This window comes from Anoplolepis gracilipes, chromosome 2 (assembly GCF_047496725.1).
Source record: "Anoplolepis gracilipes chromosome 2, ASM4749672v1, whole genome shotgun sequence".
NCBI classification, from domain to species: Eukaryota; Metazoa; Arthropoda; class Insecta; order Hymenoptera; family Formicidae; genus Anoplolepis; species Anoplolepis gracilipes.
This window is the reverse complement of record NC_132971.1, coordinates 5381683-5405835: the sequence shown is the minus strand read 5'-3', so window position 1 is coordinate 5405835 and position 24153 is coordinate 5381683. Positions and strand designations below refer to the sequence as shown.

Genomic DNA, 24153 nt, shown 5'->3' with positions numbered 1-24153 from the left:
GTGTCTACGAACACGCACGCGCGACTGCGAGAGAGGCGCGAGTGAGCTGAAGAGAGGGAATCGACCCTTGCACGCCACACGCTTTTGCACGTCCTCCTCCTTTTCTGCTCCACACAAGGCACACATCTGCGTAATTGTCCCCGCCGGCAGCATCCGACCGATGCTGGACCGACGGGATGGACGCGTTCTTATTCTACAGTGCGGCTCAAAAGTACTGGACCAAAAGTCCAAGACTCGTGTATTCCACGTTCAACTAAACGTAATTGTGTCTAATTTTTTACAAAGATTTTTAATCTAGAGACGCAAGCATTAATATATCGCCCAAAATGTTTAGATAAATGAGACTTTTGACTAGGGAATTAGCTTGTCCGTGACTGCGAAAGGGTTAAAACGAACGGTAAATCTGCTAGCCGACGATTGCCCTTGGCCACGCGCGCATCTCTCTCTTGCTAAATCATTTCATTATCTTCGCGAAAGATGATGCTAAGCTCCTTCCTGCTAAGAAAAGAGCGAAACAAGGGGGCGACCGGTTCTCAGGCCTTCCTAAAATACGTGCAACGATCGTAGACGTTCCTTCCGGGCACGAAACTTGACCAGAATTCGTGTCGGCTGGTTTTCCTACGCTCTCGCCATTCTTATCTACGCGAAAGTAGCTATTTCCAAAAGTAAATCACACAACTGATCGCTAACTTGCCTTTCCAGCAATTCTAACACAAAACGCTTCGAGGGATTATTCAAATTTTGTTTCGCCAACGGAAGATTAAAAATCGATAGCATTTCAATCTAAGCAATTGAGATGATGAGATAAATATTAGATTGCTATACCGGTTAATGATGTAACTCATAGTTACACCTTCGTTTATCACCTTCTTAACTATATTAATTGTCAACTCTTATTAATTTTTGCGTTTATTTACGATTAAATTTATCATTAGAAGAGAGAAAATTGCATTCTTATTCTGCATATTAAAATTGATCAAATCTACTTAGAACTTAAAATCGCGAAAATATTTGACAAGCAACACGACGAACAGAATGACATTTCTCTTAACATAATCTTGCGATTTCTTATCCGCGAATGGATATACATGAAATTTTACTTGTTAACAAATATTTCAATATAACGAGGATGTCGCGACTCCTGTGCATTTCAAAATCACGCATTGTTGATTCGAGCACTATACGTGTAAATCCAGTTGTAAGTTGCCATGCCGTCGTGATTATCAGATTGTTTTCGTAACAACGGGCGCGAAATAGTATCACTTTGTTCGACGTTCGTACGTGAAACGAGCCGCGAAAAATGGCACGAGTGATCTAAAGCGTGACTCGGTCGAATAGTCGACATTTCAGAGTCGTATATTCATGACCGGCGGTGATGTTATCCATCATTATCATATATACGTACATATGCAGAATACGCCGATACATATGTATATCTCTCGTATGCACGTTTTCGGCTGACAATAAATCTCGCCGTAAGCATATCGTACAAGCACGACAGCGGGATGAGAGAGAGGATCTTTTAAATGTGAGAGAAACAAAGTGAGAAAGAGAGAGAGAGAGAGAGAGCACATCGACTGGTTTGCGGTTCCACCGTCGCGTCGGTCTGGTTACGTCTTTCTGGGAAAGTCTGTAACTCGCGCGCGAGGCCCCCCGACATATCTCGCGCGAGCAATAAATCTTCGGCACACTCGGAGGCGGAGAGACCATCCATTCGGTCCAAGGCTTCGGCTCGTCTCAACCGCTTATGACAATGTATACTACCAGCGGCGAATACCGGTTGTACGCGGTGCAAAAGGCCGATCGCACGCAGAGGAATGAAATAAAACACGTCGTTTCCTTGATATATCCCACATATGTGTTATATGCGATTATTACAATAAAACAAATACCTAATTCCTTACTTATTAATCACTGTTTTTAATTTGATGAATAAATGACTTATCTAATAAAAATGTACATCTCTTTCGCATGTACCATATGTGTATGTCAATCTTCTTCCTTGTCTTCGCACAATATTAACTTCGTTATTTAACGGTTATGTAATTAGTAAAATCTTATATACAAACGATATGATTGATTCTCGTCGTGAAGCAACGCGGTCTCGAACAACCGCATCTACTTCAATCTAGTACAATCGTGAGATTCGAAACTGTGCACGTCGGACGGAGATTAATAATCCGGTTAAGATTGCGATAGAGGAATATTTAAACATGAGATGACGCGTTCTATTAAAAACACGGTTTACGAAACAATCGCGTATATATTCAATGGATTGCGAATAGAGATATTTAAAATGAAGAGAGAATACGCAATTATATTATAAATCAAATAATTACTTAAATCGCTCATCTATCGAGAAATCAAAAGGACATTCATTTATGTTAATGCAACGTGGATCAATGTCGTGATACTATCAGGCGACGAAAGACAAAGGCGAGTGAGAAACAATAAAGAGAACGTAATGCAATTACGTTAACACACCGCGCACCGCAGAACTCGTCCCACGAGCTTGGGAAAATTCTCGGAAGAAAATTACATATGGAAAAAAGGTATTGGATCGCGAGTAACCCGAAGTTAATTGTGTAGTCATTGCCAGGCGTGACATTAGGCTCGCGATCTCCCACGAGGCGTGTTACGAGAGGTGAGATAAAGCGCTCTATGCCCCGTCCAAGTATCTATCACCTTCGATCTGTGGTTAGAAAGATACAGTTGTAATCTTACAAATAATTATTCACTATCGCGCAACACACTCGCGATAGTTGCTTGAGGCTGTTACGAAGAAATTGTTTCTAGGCGCCTGCCTTCGAGGTGATTTTCATGCACGACGAAGAAATTTAATTATGTATATACTAGTGTTGGAGAATTGCAAGTGATTAGGAACCGGTATAGACGATCAATAATTCTTGTATGCAATAATGGTAAGCCTCTTCAAGATCAGACAAGAGAAGTCTACATCTCAAGAATCAAGTAGGTTTTATTCGAAAAAAATTTTCTTTCCATTTGTATTATTTTAATAAGAATTATCTTTTATTATAAAAATCTAATATAATATCTAATCTAATTTCTCTTACAAAATCACAATCGGTGAAGATTTTCCGACTATTAAAATCTATCTGCAGCCGTAGAAAACATAATAAATAAATAATAAATGAGAATATATAAGTGAGGATATTTTTATATACGTAGTTATTATCGGATTTTCACATAATTGCCAATTTCTTTCGTAATCATAACGCAACGCGATAAGGTTTGCCTCTTAATCTTTAATACCATCTAACCATTTCCCAACGATTGCGTCTTCAAGGGTTATAATCGCCTAACCCGAGGGTTCTTCGAACCCGGCCTAGCTCGCAGGTACCGTTCGTCAGGGTCAACGCGGCGAGGAGAACCGGAACGGTAACGCCGGACTAGGTGACGTTATTAATTGGTTAATAGGAAGAAAAGAACGGCAGGGTCGGCAAAGTGGAGGAGGAGAGATCGGTACGTGGTTGAACGAGATGGAGGAACAACACAGCCGGCGTGTTGCCCGACGTTGACCGTTGGCGTGGTCGAGCTGAAAGGAGCGGTCCCTGGTGGATTAATTATCATTACCCTCGTGCAGGGAATGAGATCGTGCGTACCTCACCTAACCTTACCTTACCTTAGCCGTGACTGGCTACCGCGCCCGTATCACGACCCACTTCTGATCTCCTGGATATAACGACAGGTCGGGTCGATTAAGAGAAGGAGATCGTCGAGCACACGATAAACGGTAATATTTTTGGTGACAGCAATTTCTTCGAAATATCTTAATGGCATCAATTTATATCAATATGCTGTCAAAATCATAAATAAAAATCTTTTACGCCTCCTCGTCGTTCTTATTGAAAATTCAATTAAGAGTATCCGCACACGTGTAAAATTTATAAGACATTGATTGACTATAAAATTAAAAACCTAATATTTTCGATGCGAATATTCCCTTTTAATTAATTAATTAATCTCTTCAAATTTTCTATATAATAAAAAAATAAATGTTATATGTAATAAAATTGTTCGTAAAAGTCAGAAAAATCGATCATCAAACTAATAAAGCAAAAAGTATAAGAAATAGCATAGATTCCAGAAAACGTAACAAGAAAGCGGTAGCCTAGCGGCGCTCATTAGACATCTTACGTTGTATCGTTTTCATCTAAACCGATTGACAGCTTCCTCGTTCGCCATATATTCTGCGCCGTGAAAAAGGGGTAAAAGCGAATGACGATCGTAGAACGATTAGCCGAGACACTCTTTATCCGAAAGCGCTGGTTGTTTGCCGGGAGAGATGTAGGCGATACACATGACGTGACGTTTCCTCGTCAGTCTCTCGTTCATCAGGCTTGCATTAGACATCATCCCGAGTTAGGGGCGTCTCTCTATCACGGCCGCGTACCAACACGCTCTTTTCTTTTATCCTGAACGGCTAACGATGCCCATTACAGTGCAGGCACACCGAGTCTTCCTGACTAATCGCATCTTCATACCTCATGCGCAGATCGACTATTAGTTTCGCGTATCCTCTAGTTTGTCAGCCGAATCGAGAATATGGTAAAAATATTAACTTTATAATGTCCGAGAACTGCGCGTACAGTTATGGATGGAACGAGGAGCAATGGCGGGAAGACTGAATGTATCGTGAGATGCGTTTTAACACGACAGATAGAATGAATGTGTCGATACGTACAGAAGGTGGAAAGTAAGACGAGCAGAGCATGTGGATCCTTTAAAGGAGAAACACCTGTCCGCTCGCTGTATTGTCAGTGCGTTCAAGCGAATCAGCTGGTCGAAATCGATGAGTTTTAACGAAACGATAGAGAGATGTGAGCTAAGAAATTTACGGTTCTCTCATTCGATATTCATCTTACGCGATAAAGGATCTTTATAACATTAAAATATAGATCAATTAAGTAATTGACGCGAAAACGACACACGTCGCTTCGAATTATCTGGTCGATACTTTAGGAGAGCGAACTCTCCGATTCAACTCTAATGAGCGTGTCGTAAGTGCACGCTCACGGGAAAAGGTGAGAGCAGTTCGCGAAGTTTCGCTTTCGCGTGGCGAGACTTTCTTGACGATGATCGACGTGAATTGAACGAGATGAACAGTCTCGCAGGTGACCCGAGTCTCGTGTTCCTACAGGAGGAAGAAGAACCTTACGTGCTCTCTTGAAGGAGGATTGCGCGACTGAATGACGTAAGTGTTAGCAACCTAGATCTGCCACCCGAGCGATTACGAGGGAGTATCAGAGAAAGCGGGAGGAAGAAAATAGAGGGCCGCTCATTCATCAAGTTGTAACTCGAAGAGGGAGAAGGAAAAGGACGTGTAGAAATGATTCGTTCGTCGTCGATGGTTAAAACAAGAAGAGAGAGAGAGAGAGAGGAGGAAATAGAGTCGGCCGTGACGACCGTGTCGCCGATGTTTCATGATTCTAGACCTCATCATCGCGCAATCATCTCCTCAAAGCAGCCCGCGCACCTACCACGTTTCGTAATCAGCCTTAAACGATAACAAGATACGTGGTGAACGAAGCGAAGCGAATCCGCTTCGGGGAAATGTGTGGTACGCGCGTAACACGTGCTCACCACACACGCATCGTCCGCAGGTAGACAGGTAGGGTGGAATTTCACAAAGTCGAGAAATCGCGCTACCGTATAACGCGTGAGTGCGTTTATTGCAGTTTTCGTTCTAAATTGTGTTCTAAAAATACGTATGAATATATTTCTAATAGTATTTTTATACAGGCGTATATACGGAAGTATTTTATAAATATATGTATTAAAGGGTATAAATTGCGAAAATCTGATGTAAAAAGAATAAAACTGATATATTTTTAAATTATTTTCAGTGGGAAAAATTTTATTTGCTAATAAAGTGAAAGAAAGAAATTAACGCGTAAGGAAAACAATCGCGATAAACCTTTCGTTTGTGAAAATGCGGATGATCGTGTGGTGCCTAAAAATGTCTGAGATAAAGAATGGCGACTGGGAATTTAATGAAACTGAGAGCGCACATCCATTTATGCAAGGACACGATATTTAAAGATCGGTGTGATTTTATGCACAAATATAAGTGCAAAGTTTGTGAAACTTATTTCTTGATCAAACAGACTTGTATGTACTCAAGACTATCTTATATCTTTTGCAAATTAAAGAAGAATAACCCGCTATTAGTCTTCTCATATTTTAAAGCTTGAAAGAACTATTATTTTCTTTCTTACTCATTAATATTCTTCAGCCGGTATTTCACTTTTGCCTGTCTTTTCATTGGTCGTAATGTCAACTAAAAGACAGCTCGTGCAGTTTGAAATTTAGCGAGAACATTAATTTCGTTTACCACTCGATTAATTATACTCATACGCCGACGATACAGCGAGACGCGTGCATGTATAAATATAAATTGGTAATTCTCGTTACATCGCTCGTGGCACATGAATGCAGGGGGTCGCGGGAGTTCAACGATATTCGGAGCAAGAATTATGGTGTTCGTGCATAAAATCGAGGCAGCGGGAGAACCTGTTGCCGCTTCTAAGATCACGAAGGCGATAAGACCGAAAGCGGAGGTGGAATCTCACCCGCGGTGTAATTAAGCATTGACCTATAACGAGGTATAATTAGTCATAGCCTTAACGAGCTGCGCGGGAATCAATCGATAGAGTTGGCGATATCACGCCGAGACATCCGGCGTTGCCGATCTTTGATCTTGAGAAGAAACCGGTATATAAAGATACAATCGCGAACGCGTTATTGTTAGGATCTGTAACGTACTCCGTAAATCTAAAAGTAATATTATGACAATCCAAGACTTGAGTAAATATTGATGTTATTATTTGGCCCAAGATCTCCACACGTCACAATGATAGAGAACAATACTAGCATTTCTATCGATGCTCAATTAACTCTGATTACACACTACATCAAATAATTATTGTTGGCTTCATAGAATAATATTATATAATAAAAATTTGATATGATTAAGTCCACTAGAACTATCATCAATATATCCAAGCTCTAACATTATCATCGAGTGCTTTCCTAGTGAACGACTTAACCGCTGACATATATTATCCTTAATTCAATCGCTGTCGACATTGTTCATGCGAGCATACGCTAACGAGAACGGTAGCCGAAAGAGATATACCAGAACGATCGCCGAAAAAGGGCAACGAGACTTATAGCACGACCAAGACAGTTGCGAGAGTCCAATAAGACATTGATTACAGCTCGACTTCGCAGAGCGACCAGCTGTCGATATACTCTGCGTGCACATCGTACATATCGTTTCTCCCTGTTGTTAGCGACCGTCTGGCGATTACAATGTCCGTAAATACGTAACGGCGTGTAGGATATGCGGGCAGCCTTAACTAGTCGGGAATAAGTATGTGGTAACGTGATGTCGAAGCCTGAAGGGTTCGATGACCGCAACGTAGAAAACGTGAGCGATAGCTCGCAAACTCAGATTGATAATATGCGATTCGCGTATACAACTGCACGAAAAACAGAAGAAAGAAAAGCGCAAAAGAAAAATTGGAAAAAATTAAAGATATACACGTTGTTGCTAGATCGTGCAGACGATTAAGGGAATGTAACATATTACCGTAATATAGCGTTTAGATATCGCCCAGATTGTGTAATAGCTTGTGACGTCACTAAAAGCGAGGTCATATACGGTTTTGTTTCTTACGACTAGAATGCCTTTAAATTTTTTTTTTTTTTTTTTTGATAAATTGACAGTTTGATGAATGCTTGTTGAACGATTACGAGTTTGATATCTCTCTCGTATTGATCAAACTGTTCGAGAAAAATTGAAATATAACTTAAAGCGTTTGCTAATCCTCGTGCTTTCAGTCGTTTCTAATTAAATGCACGTTTGATTGAACACGTCTTGAAACATTTCTATCTGTAAATGACAGAAGCTACAAGATAACAGCTGAGGCCTGTGTGCGGTTATCGGGTTCGTATACGTTCTTAAACATACGGTAGCGATCTGTCAGATGAAGAAAAACGGTGTTAAGTCCAAGTAAGAACATACATGTCTCTCCGAGTTCACGTTCATGTGGACATGCCTGCGCGCTCCTGCACGCCTATTATAGGATGCAGGAGAAAGCGCGCACGTGGCCCCCAGGTTAATTAACGTTCTGGCGATTAGTAGGCGCTGACCACGTGGCCGATCATTAAATCGATCGACGAATCGCAATAATTCCGTGAAAACCCTCGGGCGCTTTGTCTACTGCCCGCGATAAAAGGCTACTTTCTAAGTATGATTTGCGCTCGCCGTAGCAAATTCGGATTTATTCGCTCGAATGGGAACGTATGTCGTTAATTGTCGAATAATTGCGATTATTAATTGCCGGACGACGTACGCGAATTTGTGAAACGCTACTTTGTTTCGAACGGGATACGATATTAGATATCGCTTCTCTCATATTATCTTGCTTTCAGTATTTATTAGATAAAAAAATAAAAATTTGTACTGAAATAATTCATCACATAAATAATAATTATATTTATCATTTATATATATATATATATATATATATATATATTAAAATATATTTTTAAATATATTTTGATTTTATATAAAAATATATATAAAATTATATTTCAAAATACATTTTATGTGTTTTACAGCACACATAACTCAAAATAAGATATGTGAATTGTATCGATTTAAAGGCATCGGAAACCATAAATTGGTTGACTTTTTCCAAAGTGTATTACCTTCTAATATTCATGCCGACACAATTCGCCATAAGTCGAATGCGGACTATTATGGACACGATTCATAGATATCACATGACGAAATAACTACAATCACATCAAAGTATCTGGAACGATCTACACGTGAGCAAATGGACCGCATTAACGTCAGTCGACACGCTTTTTATCATTAATTTCGTAAATATACCTGTAAATGCCCATGTATAACTGCGCACGGAACTATCATTATAGATACTTAGATGCACAAGTATACCGTACAATCAGCGTAAAAGGATTTTGCTGCCGCGATATCATTGTTTAAAATCAATAGTTGCCGCGCGCTTGATGTAACTGTACTTATAATACTTAATTCCTTAAACTATCCTTTATCGTTAAATAATATGTTGCTTATACAAAAAATATTAATAATATATATTAGTATATGTATATTATTAGTATATATGTAAGTATTAATTATACATATATCGAGATAAGAAAAATTGCGATTATACTAATAAAAAATTATAGATTCTTATATTTTTCAAATAACTTAATGATATGACATTAATAATTTTAATAAATTTTATAAATTAATAAATTTTTTATTTTTTAAGTTATTCAAAATTTTAATATGAAAATTAATATAAACGAACAATTGAAAAAGAAACTTGTAGTCGACGAGAGCAATCTGTATATCATACGGGAAGCATCCAATCGATCCGCACAACAATACAGTCATTTTTAATGATCTCTAACTTCATCGATCATCCATCATAGAAACATCATACAATCCTTTCCCAAACATATCCGACGTCCATGTCGAGGCAACCCTCGGCGCGAATCGAGCGTGGCCGACGGAATTATAGATTGATCGACATAGAAGGAAGCGTTTCGACTTGAAGCCGCAGGAATCTGGAACGAGAACGTCCTGCATCATTCGACGCGCGCACGTTCGTAATCGACGCGATACGCGGCGGGTATTAGCGCCTATTAATGATTAATTGACCAGTGCCAGGAGGCGCTTACGTGTGTGAAGGTGCTACACGTTAGTTCCAGCCGGCGAGAACGAGAGGTCGACCCGGGTCAGATCATGCCTCGCGCCGAATCGTTAGAAAGTCCGCGCTCTTGTGGTCTCGCACACGCGTAGTATACACGTTCTGAGTTGGGAAAAGAGATCCATCCATCGAAGCTCGATGGCTCGTCCCGATTGCGAAGCGTGGCACGCTTCGTGTGTGTTGTTAGCGCGAGTAAACGCGATAAATAGGATTTGCCGCAAAGAGTTGGGTCGGGAAATTCTTGCGCAATTCAAGATCTCACAAGGACCGACGTATTTAAATATATGTATGTGCGAATCATTATGAGATTTTCTTTTTATCAACATAAGTGGCATATAATAATAAATGACAGTTCGCGACTTATCATCGCTTCAAAAACACGATAATTTATATATAAATATAGTATTTAATTATTATATATAATTTATATATTTATATAATATTATAATTTATATATTTAAATATATATTTATATAATTTATATTAAAAAGCTACAAAGTGAAAGAAAAAATATCACGACAGCAGACGATTAATGAACTTTTAAGGTTTCACAATTCGATCCAAGCAATCTTTTGATTGAATGTAAATAAGTAAGATAATAAAAGAGAATACTTTCAATCAATTTTCTTTGCAAAATCCTAAAATCGAGGAACGCTTGATTAAAACATAGTCAAAGAGTGATTCTGAATAGTCGACAAGTACCGGACCGATAAGACGCTAGAGGGACAAACGAATACGATGGAGAAGCGTGCGTGGGACGTGAGGACACTGTATCCTTCGTGTGTGCCGCATCATGGAAGACATATGGACCGGGTCGATCCACATTCATGACTTTCTAACGATCCGGGACGGAACGATCTTATGTCAGCCTCGACGCGCGGTCGCGCGTTATGTATGCAGCGGTTGCTTTAACCCCCTCGTTTGAGTCTTTCGAGCCCACGGAATCTCTTATACCACTCGACGTTCTCCCCGATAAGTTACACCTACGTACCCATCATTCCCTAGCAATCAACGACGTATATCGTTAAACGAATATATTACAATTACTTTTACTCTTCGTGTTTGCATGATGCATAAGAGTTCACAGATCTCATCCTTCATGAAGTCTCGTTGAAATTTTGAGAAATAAAATTGCGAAGACTATGTAAAGTTTTGAATTAATTTTTAAATAATTTAATATTTGTCAAATCAAAATATATAAATGAAGTCTTAGCTATGCATGGAGAATTTATGATTAATTAATAAAGTTTTTAAAAATTTTTTGCATTGCTAAGTAGCGCGTGCTATATATGATATATTATCTTAGTAATATATATTTATGTATATTCATTATATTTATCAATATATTAAGTAAAATTTTGATCGCTTATCAATATATTAAGTAAAATTTTGATCGCTAATTTCCTTTATCGTAAAAATAAATGCTCTATGTACGGAATATTAATTAAATGCTTGTATAAAATTGCGCAACTATAATTTTATCTGAGATATAGTCTCGTTTGTTAGCTCGAACAAAAATAAGTACACAATTCGCAATAATATTATATAAAGTTCATCGCCGTAATTCGAACTGATGTACGAAAGGCTCGCTCTTGCTGTTCAATTGGCGGCATCCTTTACAAGATTAGTATCGATACCATAATTCCAAGAAATTCCACTGCGATGCTCAAGCATCGAGATCGTGCTCTTTACATTCGAAATTTATTGTGGTAATTCGACAGTAAATCAAATATTGCATGTACAAAATATTGAAATGTTGTAAAATTGACGATGGCGCACAGATGGTATTATGGAGTTGCACTTTATAAAACTTAAACGATTTAGTTAGATTTCACTTTTATGTATTTTAACGACCCAATATTGCATATTCGCGTGATCATTACACTTGTATTTGCATTAAACCGGACATTAATAACAGACAAACGTACAAATTGCCGCATTAATTATCGTAATATTTTATATCGCAATGTGATGAATTATAATATAATCGAGTCCCCGTATATATGTGCAATATTACATGCATGTTTTTAATATATCACTAAAAAATTCATTAATTCACTTGCAAAATCATTATCAGAGATTATTCCGCGTGTGCTCGTTACAAAGAGCGAAGAATGACGTACCAAGATTCCTTTCAAACACTGATTCTCTGGAGAAGTGTAGCGAGGTCCCTGGGGGCACGTCAGTTTCGATTATCCTCGGCTATCGTTAGGCCCCGTTCGGTTGCTCGCGCGCGCGTGCTCGTTCGCGCGAATGCAGTCGCGGTCCTCGAAACGTCAGACTGTCAGGGTCGTAAATTTTTGCGCGGGCGCCCACCTCTCGTCATGAATATTCATGAATACTCGAATGTAATCGAACGCCGATGCGGCGATAGAAGGAGACAGCGAGGTCCTCGAGTGCTTCGATCAGCCGTCGACTCGATTCAAGAATGACGAGGGCCAACCGTGAGAGCATATATAGATAAGAGAGACCTTCAAGGACCCCTCTTCTTGGTGAACCTCGTCGCAGAATATCGAGACGGCCGTGCACTTTATGCGAGTCTCGAGACGACACGCACGACATCGATTCTTATCTCGCGAAGGATACTGCAAAATTGGATATTGCAACGTGATCGAATTTAATTTCTCTTTCGACACGGACCAATGAATTCCCTTCGTTAAAATATAAGTGTATTAATAAATATTTCCGACATGTTCAATCATCAACCAACGATGCAAACATTTTTGAAAAATATGGTTATCGATATTACATTCTCTTTAATTATTATGGAATATTTATTAGGTTTATAAAAGAGCTGCTGTATATTCATGTATCGAGTCTTCATTTCTCATTGCAAAATAACTTCCCAAAGTGAAGTGAGAGGAAATTGCGACTCTCGTGACACGGATGAGGAATTTTTCTATCGCGGTGAAGTCATGGTTCTTGCTCTCTGTCACGTGTGAGTGAACGATGTGACAGCCGAAGGAATAACTTCTGTCACGAAGTCGGCGAGGAGTGGCACGGTTCGAGAGCCCTGCTCCGTGACACCGCCGATCCGCGAAGTAGAAGATCGTATCGTATACGTGCGAGATAAGCGTGTCGGGTTATCTATAATTAATCAATTTGCGTCTACCAAGCAGCAGCTCGGTAATTACATCTCTCCGTTTTATCGCAAATTATGAAACCATTCATCGTGCGGTTCTCGACGATCGCGAGTAAGGACGGGGCCGAGAAAGTGGACCGCGCCCCAGTTTTACGATGAAAGGTCGTTACTGTCTAACGAAATTACGCGCTTCTAAACAGAGAAAAATGAACGGAAACGTTTAAGTCGAATGAGCATATGATCGCATATAATTTCAGTGGACACCCGAAAATCAACGGTCACGTTCACGTCTTCCCGAAAAAGAAGAACGTTAAATGATTCATAAAAACATTGCGAGCAGTTGCAAGTGGCGAGATGTTGATCATGTTTGTGAGCGTATTTCGCCTTGAAACGGTAAAGAAATAAAGAGAGAAAAGAAACAGACACGGAGAAAAAGAGAGAGAAAGAAAGAACGGGAGGAGAAAGTATAGATGCTATAAACTAGAGGAGGGGGTAGAGGGTCGATGTTAGCTTCGAGGGGTCATTATAGAACTCTCGTAGTTGGCGCGCCGTCTCTCCCTACTCGCTAATGTCAGACTGTCTGGATTGACTGATGTCAGGTCATTCAAAGCCTTCTAGATCGCTTTGCTGCCTCGAGAAGATATTGCGCGATGGACCGCAACGCGCGCGTCATTACAGGGTTGACTTTCAAAAGTAATTAAAAATAATATATATGTATTATTCAATACACAAAAATTTTACGTAAAATTATTACGACTGAAATCTTGTATGTTTTCATGAATAAGCGAATCTTGTTACGTAATCATTATAAATTTTTAACGTTGGTCGTTATGTATGTATATTAATCGTTTGTTTTCTTATTTTTGCAAATACTTTCTTTCTTTTAAAATAGAAATATTTCTCAAAATTGTTGCGAAGAAATTTATAGAAAAATAGTAGGATCTCCAACAATAATCGAGAGCCAATTATAATACTCTCTCTATATTGTAATCTCTTTTGCACTATTAGAATTTGCTCGATGCATGAACAATGACGTACATGCGTTACCTGCGATATTTCTTGCAAAAAATCGCGTAGCGGTAAAAAGAATTTCTCTGTGCAAAACTTACCTGTGCGTACTCGGCGCAGATGTCGATCGATGAGACGTAATTGACGACGTCCTCGATGGTCCAGCGATTCACGGCTTGTCCGTCGCCGCAAGGCATGTGAGCATAGAGCGTTGGACATCTGACTGGCGGAGGTGTAATTGGTCTCGCAGTAGGTTTCGGCTTGGGAGAGACGCTTTCAGATCTCCTTGTTTCCGGCCTCTGCCGTTTACGAGGTGCGAAACCACCGGGACTCGAAAGGTCCAAAGGGCTCGTCACTCCCGCGTCTCTTTTGTTCGCACCTGCGTTTCGAATCAAACAAAATGATGTTAGCTAATCTTTCTGGTAGTTGATTATTGACATGCCAGATATAGACACATGATAAAACGGTACATGAAATGCGCAACAATATTCTACGCAATATTTTTTTTTACAAATGTACTTCAATTAATTTCAGAAATAATTTTTCTTTAATTTCCTTAAAAAAACGTCGAAGTATTAATTGCTTTTAAATATTAAATAATTAAGAACATGTAATAAAAATTAATTATGAATAAATAGGTAATAAGTAAGGCGTAATAGAGCCATATATTATAACATAATTAAATGTAAAAAAATATAAAAATAAAAATAAATATAAAAGGTTTATGGCTAAATCAAACTGTTTACAAAAATAACCAATAAATGCAATAAATAAAAGTCGAAAAAGGCATATTAACGGTAATAAATAATACAAACAGAACAGCTGTTAAAGTAAAGAATACAAAAATAAAAGTTTTACAATAGAAAAGCGGACGTTTCAACTTGATTTTTCGAGCCTTCTTCAGCGCAATGAGTAAGACGGAACGCATAAATTAATATATAATAAGTATTAATATATAATAAATTAAACCGCAAGAAGTCAGAGGTATAAAAAATTATTTTAAAAAAATAATAAAGTCAATAGGAATCATAGTCCGCCGTCCAAGAATAGAACGTTATGCTGAGTGTCCTATCATGTAACAACCTATGTTGACTTCTCTAATTGGACCTCTCTAAAAATTAATTAGATTTAAGAAATAATTTAATAGATTTAAACAAATTAATAATAAAAAAAAATAATTATTTGCGAATGATAGAAAAATAGGACCTTTTTACGAACAAGATCTTGTTTTTTGATACTTACCTTTGAGATATGTTTCCAATTCAGCAGCGTTTTGTGCCGCATTGGCAGTGCGCACCATGTGAAGAAGAGCTTGAGTTGAAGACATATCGATCATAGGCGGAAACACAGGATTACCAAAGAGACTATCCTGTTTCTGTTCTTTTGGATCTTTGTTGGAGAGAGGCGAGGTTGTCGAGACACTCGGTGGCTGCGGTGCCCCTAAAGGCGCCATTAGACCAACAAATGGCGTCGCCGCGGTCTTGAAGGCCTGAAACCTCGGATCTAAGCCTGGAGGATATCCGTTCCTCGACGTGCTGAAGTAACTGAAACGATCAATCGGCTTTGATTATGATGAATCTTCGATTTCCTATATAAAAAGAAGGAAAAGAAACAAAAATACATACACAGTATTATAATCACTATTATATATGCATACATTTAAAATTTTTCTAGTTTTAGAAAAATTTTAAATGCTTTTCCTGTTTCTTTTATCAAAATTTAAAAAATACTACTCTTAATAACGACATATAAAACATTAAAAATTATTTGGAAAAAATATATATATATTACAATTTTTAATATTTTAAACTGTCTTAATGTCAAATAAAGAAATAGAGATGAGATATTTTTTTTAATCTCCAAATTCTCTAATAGATTAACATACCGATTAAATATGACAAGATGCAAATAGACATGCAATGAATTAAAGTATCAAACTTTCTCCTTCAAATGTCAAGGAGAGTGAGCATCACTGTGCTAGAATCTGTTTGGTGTTTAACTGATCAATTAAGCATTCATCTGATCTGCTTCCAACAAGTGCTAGAAGATACAAAGCTGAAAGTCAACGTACGATGCGAACGGACAACCGGTTTTATGCGAGAGTACATCGGGTCTCTCGGTTACTCTTTACGTCTTACGAATCTTAATCACTTGAATCATCTATTTTCAGCCTTCAAGTATCAATTTTTTTACGACAATGTCTCCCGGTCTTCATCGATCGATCGAAAGTCAATATACTTGCGTGTCACGTTTCGACAAAATATTTGAAAATGTTTTTACGGAATTATTTTCCTTTAATCATGTAAGACATTAAGATAAATTTTATGACAGAATCGATATTAAACAAGTAACATCTATAGGCTTAATGTACGAAGTAAAAATAAAACCAGAATAATATTAATATTGTAATGTATTTTTTGTATTATTATTATATTAATCTTGTGAATATAAAAAAATATAACTGTAAAATGGCAAAAAAATCAATAAAGCGAGATAGACGTACTCGTTGGGGTTGGTATTGTTGTATTTGGCGGCGAGACTCCTCATAAAATCGCTATAATTTCGACCCATCATCTGTTCCATGTGCTTGAGATGATGGGGTGGCGGTGGACCCTCGGGTCCTCCCAAAGGCGTAGCATTTGGCGGCGTCCCCGGATGACTCGACGAAGAAGGCGTCACGCTCCTCGACGACGTCGAGTTATTGTCAGGCGTAAGTCGTTCTGTTTTAACCTGCAACGCGACACGATTGCCCTTCTTTAAATGAGGCACTGTGCGCAACCAGATGCAATAATGAGAAAAAGGATACGAAGCAATTAACCGACAATAAAAAGAACGAGTATAAACAGAAGTACTAATTAGCAGGCAATAAAGACAAGTGCAACGGAAGTATACATTTAAAATTACTTAATGTAAAAAGAGCAAATTATTAATTTCTTTTATGCACAAACTTGTTTTTATTAAAGGTAAAAAATTAAATTGATATGTAAATGATATTTTGTTATAATTTTAAGATGATTTAAAATATTTGCATAAATAGTTATGTTAATATTTTTCTTTTATTATAAAAAGTATCTTATTTCAATTTATGCATATACTGTTATATATATATATATATATATATATACATTAATTTTGTTTTTTCACTTTTTTCAACTTCTGTTGGTTGATTCGTGTTGGTACATATTTCGTCGCGCAATGACATGTATGATTAATAAAATTTGAACTCTTAAGTGTCCTCGCGTAAAGCTGCCATCGGCACGTCTGCGAATTGTTCATTTCATCTTATCCGCAATAACAATAATCTTACTATCTTTATTGTCGTGCCTCATGTTTGAATATTGAAGGCCGTAACCTTCAACGATACATCTTTACAAGAAAAACAACTTTAGTTGCGCATCGGTACCGATCTTCGTTTGAAATTGAAAAAGTTGCTTTAGTATGTTTAAAAATATTGATATCATTTACATAAAATATATAATAATTGATGACTGATTAAAAAATTAAAAATTGCTGTTTTCTATACGAGTTATATGTGCAACACAAATGTTAATTATTATTAAAAAATGATAGAAGCATTAATAAATAATGAGATAATAAGACAAATAAGTATAATTAATATTTATTATTGCAAATCACTATTTTCTACGATATGAAAATACCTCATTGCTCCAGCAATTATCATATGATCGATATCTTGGACGCGTGACTATACTTAAACATTAATGAAACGAGCTTTATTCATGTATATAAGAAAAATATTGTTCTGTTTTTCTCGAGATGGATCAACAACGGACCACGCCTTCGATCGTGAGGGATACTCGTCGGCAGCTGCAGCGCACGATACGTTTCGCTCCGGGTAAGATCCGAAGCGGCAGGAAATATCTCGGGTGCATTAATTCCCGGGAACAGATTGCATCTGAGATATGGTAATGAAGGTAACGCGTGGCGTAAGAGTTGACTCCTCTTCGGCGGCGAGAGAGCGCGCCGTGACACTAAGAAGAACGAGAGTCGATTGGCGTAGAATAGGGTCCCCGAGAGCTCCGTAGCCGTTCTCGCACAGAGAGACCACGGTAAATCTCTTTCTCGCCTCCAGACCTCTTCCTGACAAGGGACTGCTTCAGGCTCACGACGCAGACACGATCTCGTATATACCTACGTTTCGAATAGAGGTTCGCTCGGTGATACCTTCGGGTCTCGATAGAGAAAATACGCGAAGGCGAGGACTGCTACGGGAGATAGCAACAGAACTTTGATATACAAAAAGCAATATGTTTAAATAAAATAATTTTGAAGACAATTAATAGGATAATTTTGCAGTAAATTTTTCGTTTTAAATAATTACATAAGAAAAAGATTATTACAATAAAATAGTTAAATTATATTACAGAAACAACATCTCGGCATTAAGTTTAAAGTGTTACAAGTATGTTTTTCGTATTTTAAAATTCTTCATTACTATGTATAATTTTTTTTCCAGATAATATATTCCAAACGAGAAAGATTAATCCTTCCGTTCGCATTTATTGACTCGCTTGATTCACTCCGGCGGATTCTCGATACTCAAAGTTAATAAGTCAGGATGATGCTTGCCACATGCGGGGGATTAATTTCTCGAGTTGCTACTATTCTTCGAAGACCTTTCTATTCATACGATCTATGGACCTGAGCTAGGAGAAATTCTCGCGTGTCACGGACGCTATTCTTTCTACCGATGATCATCAATTTTTTTACCATCATGGCTCTAAGCACTACTAAGCACAGCTACCAAAGGCTCTTCTTTCAATTTTTTTTCTTTTGGTCAAGTCGTTTACAGAAGCGTCGAACGGGTCGACGGATGTCAACGACAGAATGACACTGCGGCTTTCGACGCGGTTGACATAGTTGCTGCATGGTTGGTTTTGAACGGGACTCTTCGTGTACACGTGTATGAGCTACCGCTCGGGCAGCAGGAGCGATGGACTCTCTCGTTGAGGATATCTCACCGGACTAGCGCACGTGTCCCGAAGTGCTCAAACACTCCACTTCACGGAAGAAGCAGCGGGTCTCTCGAAAAATTTGTACAACAAATCTCGCGTCCTCGCGGCAGCTCGCGTCCTTCTCCCAACGAACAAAAAAAAATAAATAAAAATTCCGAAACGACGCGTTCAGTCACTCTACGTCAATATAGTAAGATTGTGTTTGCCTATGTGTGCGTAGAAGTTTTGTGTACCGTGTCAAAATTTAACTTCAAACATCCATCGGGGATCGAAAGCGAATAGTCAAAAATAAGAAAGAGCAAATATTAAATATTCAAGATATATTTGAGAATATTAAATATGTTAATAATAATTAGTATATAACTATATATATATAGCACAATGTCTGTGATTTGCAAATAGAAAACGTCCACTTACTTGAGTAGTATCGAGACCATTCTGATTCTGCCGCCTTCTACCCCTTGGCGGTCTGGGGGTTGCCGCACCTGACAGGTGGGCACCCTGAGGGCTTCCGCCCCTGGCGTCGACCGCTGTGTTCGCTGCCAGGGTGGTCCCGTCGTTGTTTTCCGTATGCGTACCTAAATCCGCCGCCTCTCCACGGTCGCCGCCACGTGCTGATCCCGTGCCCGCAGACACGTTTTCGCCCGACACTTCACCTGAAACCAATAGATGTACGTATATTAGCTTTCGATGTATAGAAAATATTAAAAGTGTACAAATTTATGAAAAAAATCTTTATTATTTATTTATTTATACTTGTATATTTATACTTTATTTATTTATTTATTATATGATTTCATCAAGTTAGACGAGAAAGATTAAGATATTTCTAAAGCATATGGCGATTTTGAAGAGCGTTGAAAAATTTCAACGCTCAAGTGCAACGATCTTATGTCGAGACTCTCACAATTCTGGACCTTTGACGAAAAAATAAACTCGTCGCATTTTTAACGAATTCGTTTCTCGCGCGCGGAATGGCTTCAGTTTCATAACAAGACGATAATCCTCATGCTACGTCGTAAAGCTTTCGGAAACATTGCCCCGTATAAACGGCACCTTTCGACGCCAGGAATTCAGATAAAATACGTTAAGAGGGATAACCATAGAATGCGATTACACATGGTGGCGGCGCTAGCCACCGGCATGGGAGATTTACGCTCAATAAATGGTCCTGTCCTGGCGCCATTATCTTCTGCCTTGATCAGAAATCCAAGGAGGATCGACCGAAAAGGTGCGGGGAACGAGGAGAATCGTGGGGGTCACTGTCCACTACCTAAAATATCCAATAAATTCTTGTCATCGTTAAACGCCTGGAATTTTATGGAGGCAGTAACTCGTCCATGTCGCCGAATTTGCCGGCCGATACGATCGACCGCGGTTTAATGCAGCGACAGTGCCAACAACACGAGAGATACGAGAGCTTCGTATTTCGTAGCTCTTTCCGCACCCGGTGTGCTCCGTTATTTTTTATTCATCTCCTTCGCGTGTGACCGTTTTTATTAGTCGATAATTATTGCGTGATAAATATTTCTTAAATGCCTAATAAAACAGTTTTACTTATCGAAACTTATCAAAGAGTATAACTGACTTTAACTGATTCGTTTGCCAAATTTTTATCGGACATTATAGTCAAAGTGTCTAATTCAGAGTAAAAAAAGACAAATTCCGCCACATCAATTTTTTGGCAGTAAAACGATATCGAAAATACATGAATGGACACATTTTTTTAATATCCTAGAATTAACACTTTCAGGCAAGTTGTGCTCAGCTGCTATCGCGTTATATTCTCTAATCCGGTTGTGGAAGAGGCTTCGCAACGTTTAAGCGGGATACAGGCGAGGATAGCGATCGTAAAAGCCATTTCTATGATACTACCAAATGTCTTCATTATTTCAAGTTAAAATATTTACAACTGCACATAAAAATTCCATTAAATACTATTTGCTAGCGGAAAGATCGTTCTCAGTCTCTCGACGAGAAGTTCAAAGGCGCATTCTCCCCCGAGGCATCTCTCTCTCTCGCCATAAAAGAATAGTTATAAAATTGGAGACTACACAAGTAACAAACATTGCACGCATCGTTTGATCGATGAATTGGTTGTTAATGAGAATGATAAAATGATATGTTAAATGACATGATCGATAAGAAGTCTCTTGAAACATAACTTAATTAACTTTAATAAATTTTAAAATGAGGTCACGTCGGATCAATGATTTGTGGACTGATAGATTTTATAGTATCCTATTAAATATTCAGTAAAGCAGAAAATATAAAATATATGTTGCGATAAAAAAAAAGGAATGAAGTTGTTGAAAGCATGACATATTGAGAAACAAGGATTTCGAATTCCTCGAATATAAATTTCAAATTACCATAAGAATAAGAAGAAGTCATATGTGTTGACATTACTATAACGTTTTTAATTAGAACGTAATTAAAAGACGTCATGTTTTGCGTAGCAAAGTTTTTTCCTCACCTTTTCTCACGTTTTTCTTTGCAAGTTTTATGGTGGTAGCGCGTTAACGGCACGTATGACAAATATCAACATTTCAGAAACTTCCAAAGGATGAAGCTATTGTTTAAATTACTCGAGCATGTGTTTTGTTGTCAAAGTTAGGTTTAACGATATTTGCACAGTCATACAAAAATTATTTGCAGCTGCATTCGCGAAAATAGTTAAAGTTCACAGAGACATCTCATCAGTAGAATCTCATCATTGTCATATTTTTATTTTTAAAAGAAGACAAATATATATATATTATATATATTATAATATATAAATATATTACAGACAAAATATAACGAAATTAACAATACAATATAAAATACAGCAGTCTGAGGACCTGAGATATTTTAATTTTCAGACGAGAAGGTAAAAGAAAAACTAGTTTCAGAAAAAAAAGAAATAAATATTTCTTTTTTCAAGAACAAATAGTAATATATTTTTAAACATATTGCACCGACAAAATAATTTTGCAAACAGATATTTTTCAATAAATACTATTCGCCCCAAAGAGTTTGTCAGAAGACTTTGTTGCATGTAAACGAAAGAGGCTACAGCAGCGGGATATCTACGGTGATAATACTGAGAACCACGCAAGGTCTGAGTGTGAAATATCGTAACGACGTGTTAAAATGAACTAACATGCAACGCACGTATCTCTCGCGACAATGCCCGCTCCATGAAGCCCGTACGTCAAGATTGCGCTCGTCAATCGACGAAAGCATGAGTCAGAGTTACACCGCGACTTTGACAATTTAGATAAAAATAATGCATCGTTTTTACGCGAAATAAAATAACGTAATGTTCCCCAATTGTATCCGAATCTCTAATCCAACGTGTCTGCAATTAATAGAAAGTAGAAAGTACGACGTGCAAAGCGTACAGGAGGAAAGAAACGATAATCTTACCGCAAACAGTAGTTTTGCGCTTCTGATTTTATCTTAATATACCGCATTTATCAAGACACGCGTGTAATTTACCGGTTTTAGCGAGGCTGCTCAGTTAACTATTTCGTTCCCGGGCGAGACAGGTTCCGCGAGAAAGAAAGCCACTGAGAAGACAGCGAGATGGGACACCAGGAACTCATAGTAATAGCGAACACCGTAGTCATAAATTATCCGGCGCGACCGCGGCTAAAACGAATTGACCTTCGAGGTCGCGGTATAGTTGAGTACCGCCGCGACGGAAATAAAGCCGGCGGACCTCTCTTCCCTCCGAGGTCGGCGTTAATTATTCTCGCGTTAGGAGTTTCAGAAATTTCACCGAGCTGAGAATTTTTCCACGATCCTGCGAGCGAGATAGAGGCGGACCGGGAAAGAGACCGGGTCGCAGAGATGTGAGATCAATCCAGCATCCAGCATCCGGCACAGATAAAAACGTCAGTTCTACGCCATGCATTGTCCGATGTAAAAAAATACATCAACGCGTGTGAACCCTTTTGATAAAACAAAGTCGGTATTCGTGGTTACAATTTTATTGCAATCTGTTAATATTTAATTAATAGACTTTGACATTAATTTATAAGAATACAATTATTAACCAAATATTGTTAATCAAAAATTTTTACTTCAAGTGCCGCAATTTTATAAAAATAAATCTAACAATAAGATTAAAGATCCTTAACATAACGTCTATATTTTATATTCTATCAAAATAATACCATTCAATTTTATATTCTCTTTTCTTTTTATACCTTACAACAATAGACTTTTCGATAGTCTCGTTGAAAACCGGATGCGGACGTATACGTGACGTTTCTTCCGTTTGGCCTCGACAGGGCTAGCCGGGTCACGTTCGCGTTGCCGGAGCCAAGCGGCTGGGTCCTTGTGTGTGCGTATACGCGAGGTGCGTATAGTCGCGTACGTCCGCATCCGGGGTCGACTCGACGCTTAATGAACGATCAAGCTGGCTCACGCAGCCCGTCATTACGAGCTACCACAGCGAGAAGCCTCATCATTTCTTTTTGTCTTCCTGTTTTTCATACGCTCGACTTTTCTCTCGCGATCATGAGCGGCGGCACTCGATCGATAAGATGTTGAATGGAGGATTCTATTTTTTTCCCTATACGCGGATTATCTCCGAGAAATCGGTTAATCTTTTGCTGAGTCAAACAATTTCAATACCGCTATTCCATCTTGCACGCGAAATCAAGGATATTTCGATTTTTTCTTCTTGTCCTAGATGTACATTGTATGAAGCTTTCTAATTAAAAAAATTGCGTTAAATGTATGTCAGTTTTTTTTAAATAAGACCTTTCATGAGTGTATTCAATGATTGAGCTTTGTTGAAGAAGTTGAATGTTATATATTTTTTTCAAAATAAATTAATAATTTATTCAATTGCACAAAGATTTGTATTTCATAATAATAAAAAACGCATTATAATGTAAAATTATTTCTTTGAAGAAATTACAACTATCGATACATAAGACCATAACGCGAATGTGAAATTTTTTTCTCCACTACCTGTGTCGTTAATTACCACTGGTTTACCGCAACGATTTATTGTCGTCTACTTTATTGCTCTTTCTAGTAGCAAATAATTGTAATTGACTTAAACGGCCTTTAAAGATCGCGAATGACTCAAAGATAGATCAAAACTATCATCACTATGCAAAGATAATGATCACCTATTTCTACGATCCTTGCTCGACCATAACTTTTTTAAATCGCTGGAAGTTATACGCATGATTAGCAGGACCGGTTATACGAGATGAATTGTAGTTACACTTCAAAACAAGTAGTAAAAATAAAAAAAAAAAGACAACATTGAAAATATCTTTTTTTCGTATATATTATATACCAATGAGGA

General features: G+C 38.1%; 1 protein-coding gene across 15 annotated transcripts in view; it reads right to left on the bottom strand.

The window, feature by feature from the left end:
* Nucleotides 1–24153, bottom strand: part of LOC140676016 (uncharacterized) — a 227913-nt gene that overhangs the window by 29309 nt on the left and 174451 nt on the right. For all 15 annotated transcript variants that reach the window (XM_072910597.1, XM_072910599.1, XM_072910598.1 and 12 more), the window contains 4 exons: nucleotides 19257–19495; nucleotides 16367–16593; nucleotides 15106–15407; nucleotides 13965–14242 (listed from right to left, as the gene is read on the bottom strand). In XM_072910597.1, coding sequence (XP_072766698.1) covers nucleotides 13965–14242; nucleotides 15106–15407; nucleotides 16367–16593; nucleotides 19257–19495 — 1046 coding nt within the window. The remainder of the gene's footprint in view (nucleotides 1–13964; nucleotides 14243–15105; nucleotides 15408–16366; nucleotides 16594–19256; nucleotides 19496–24153) is intronic.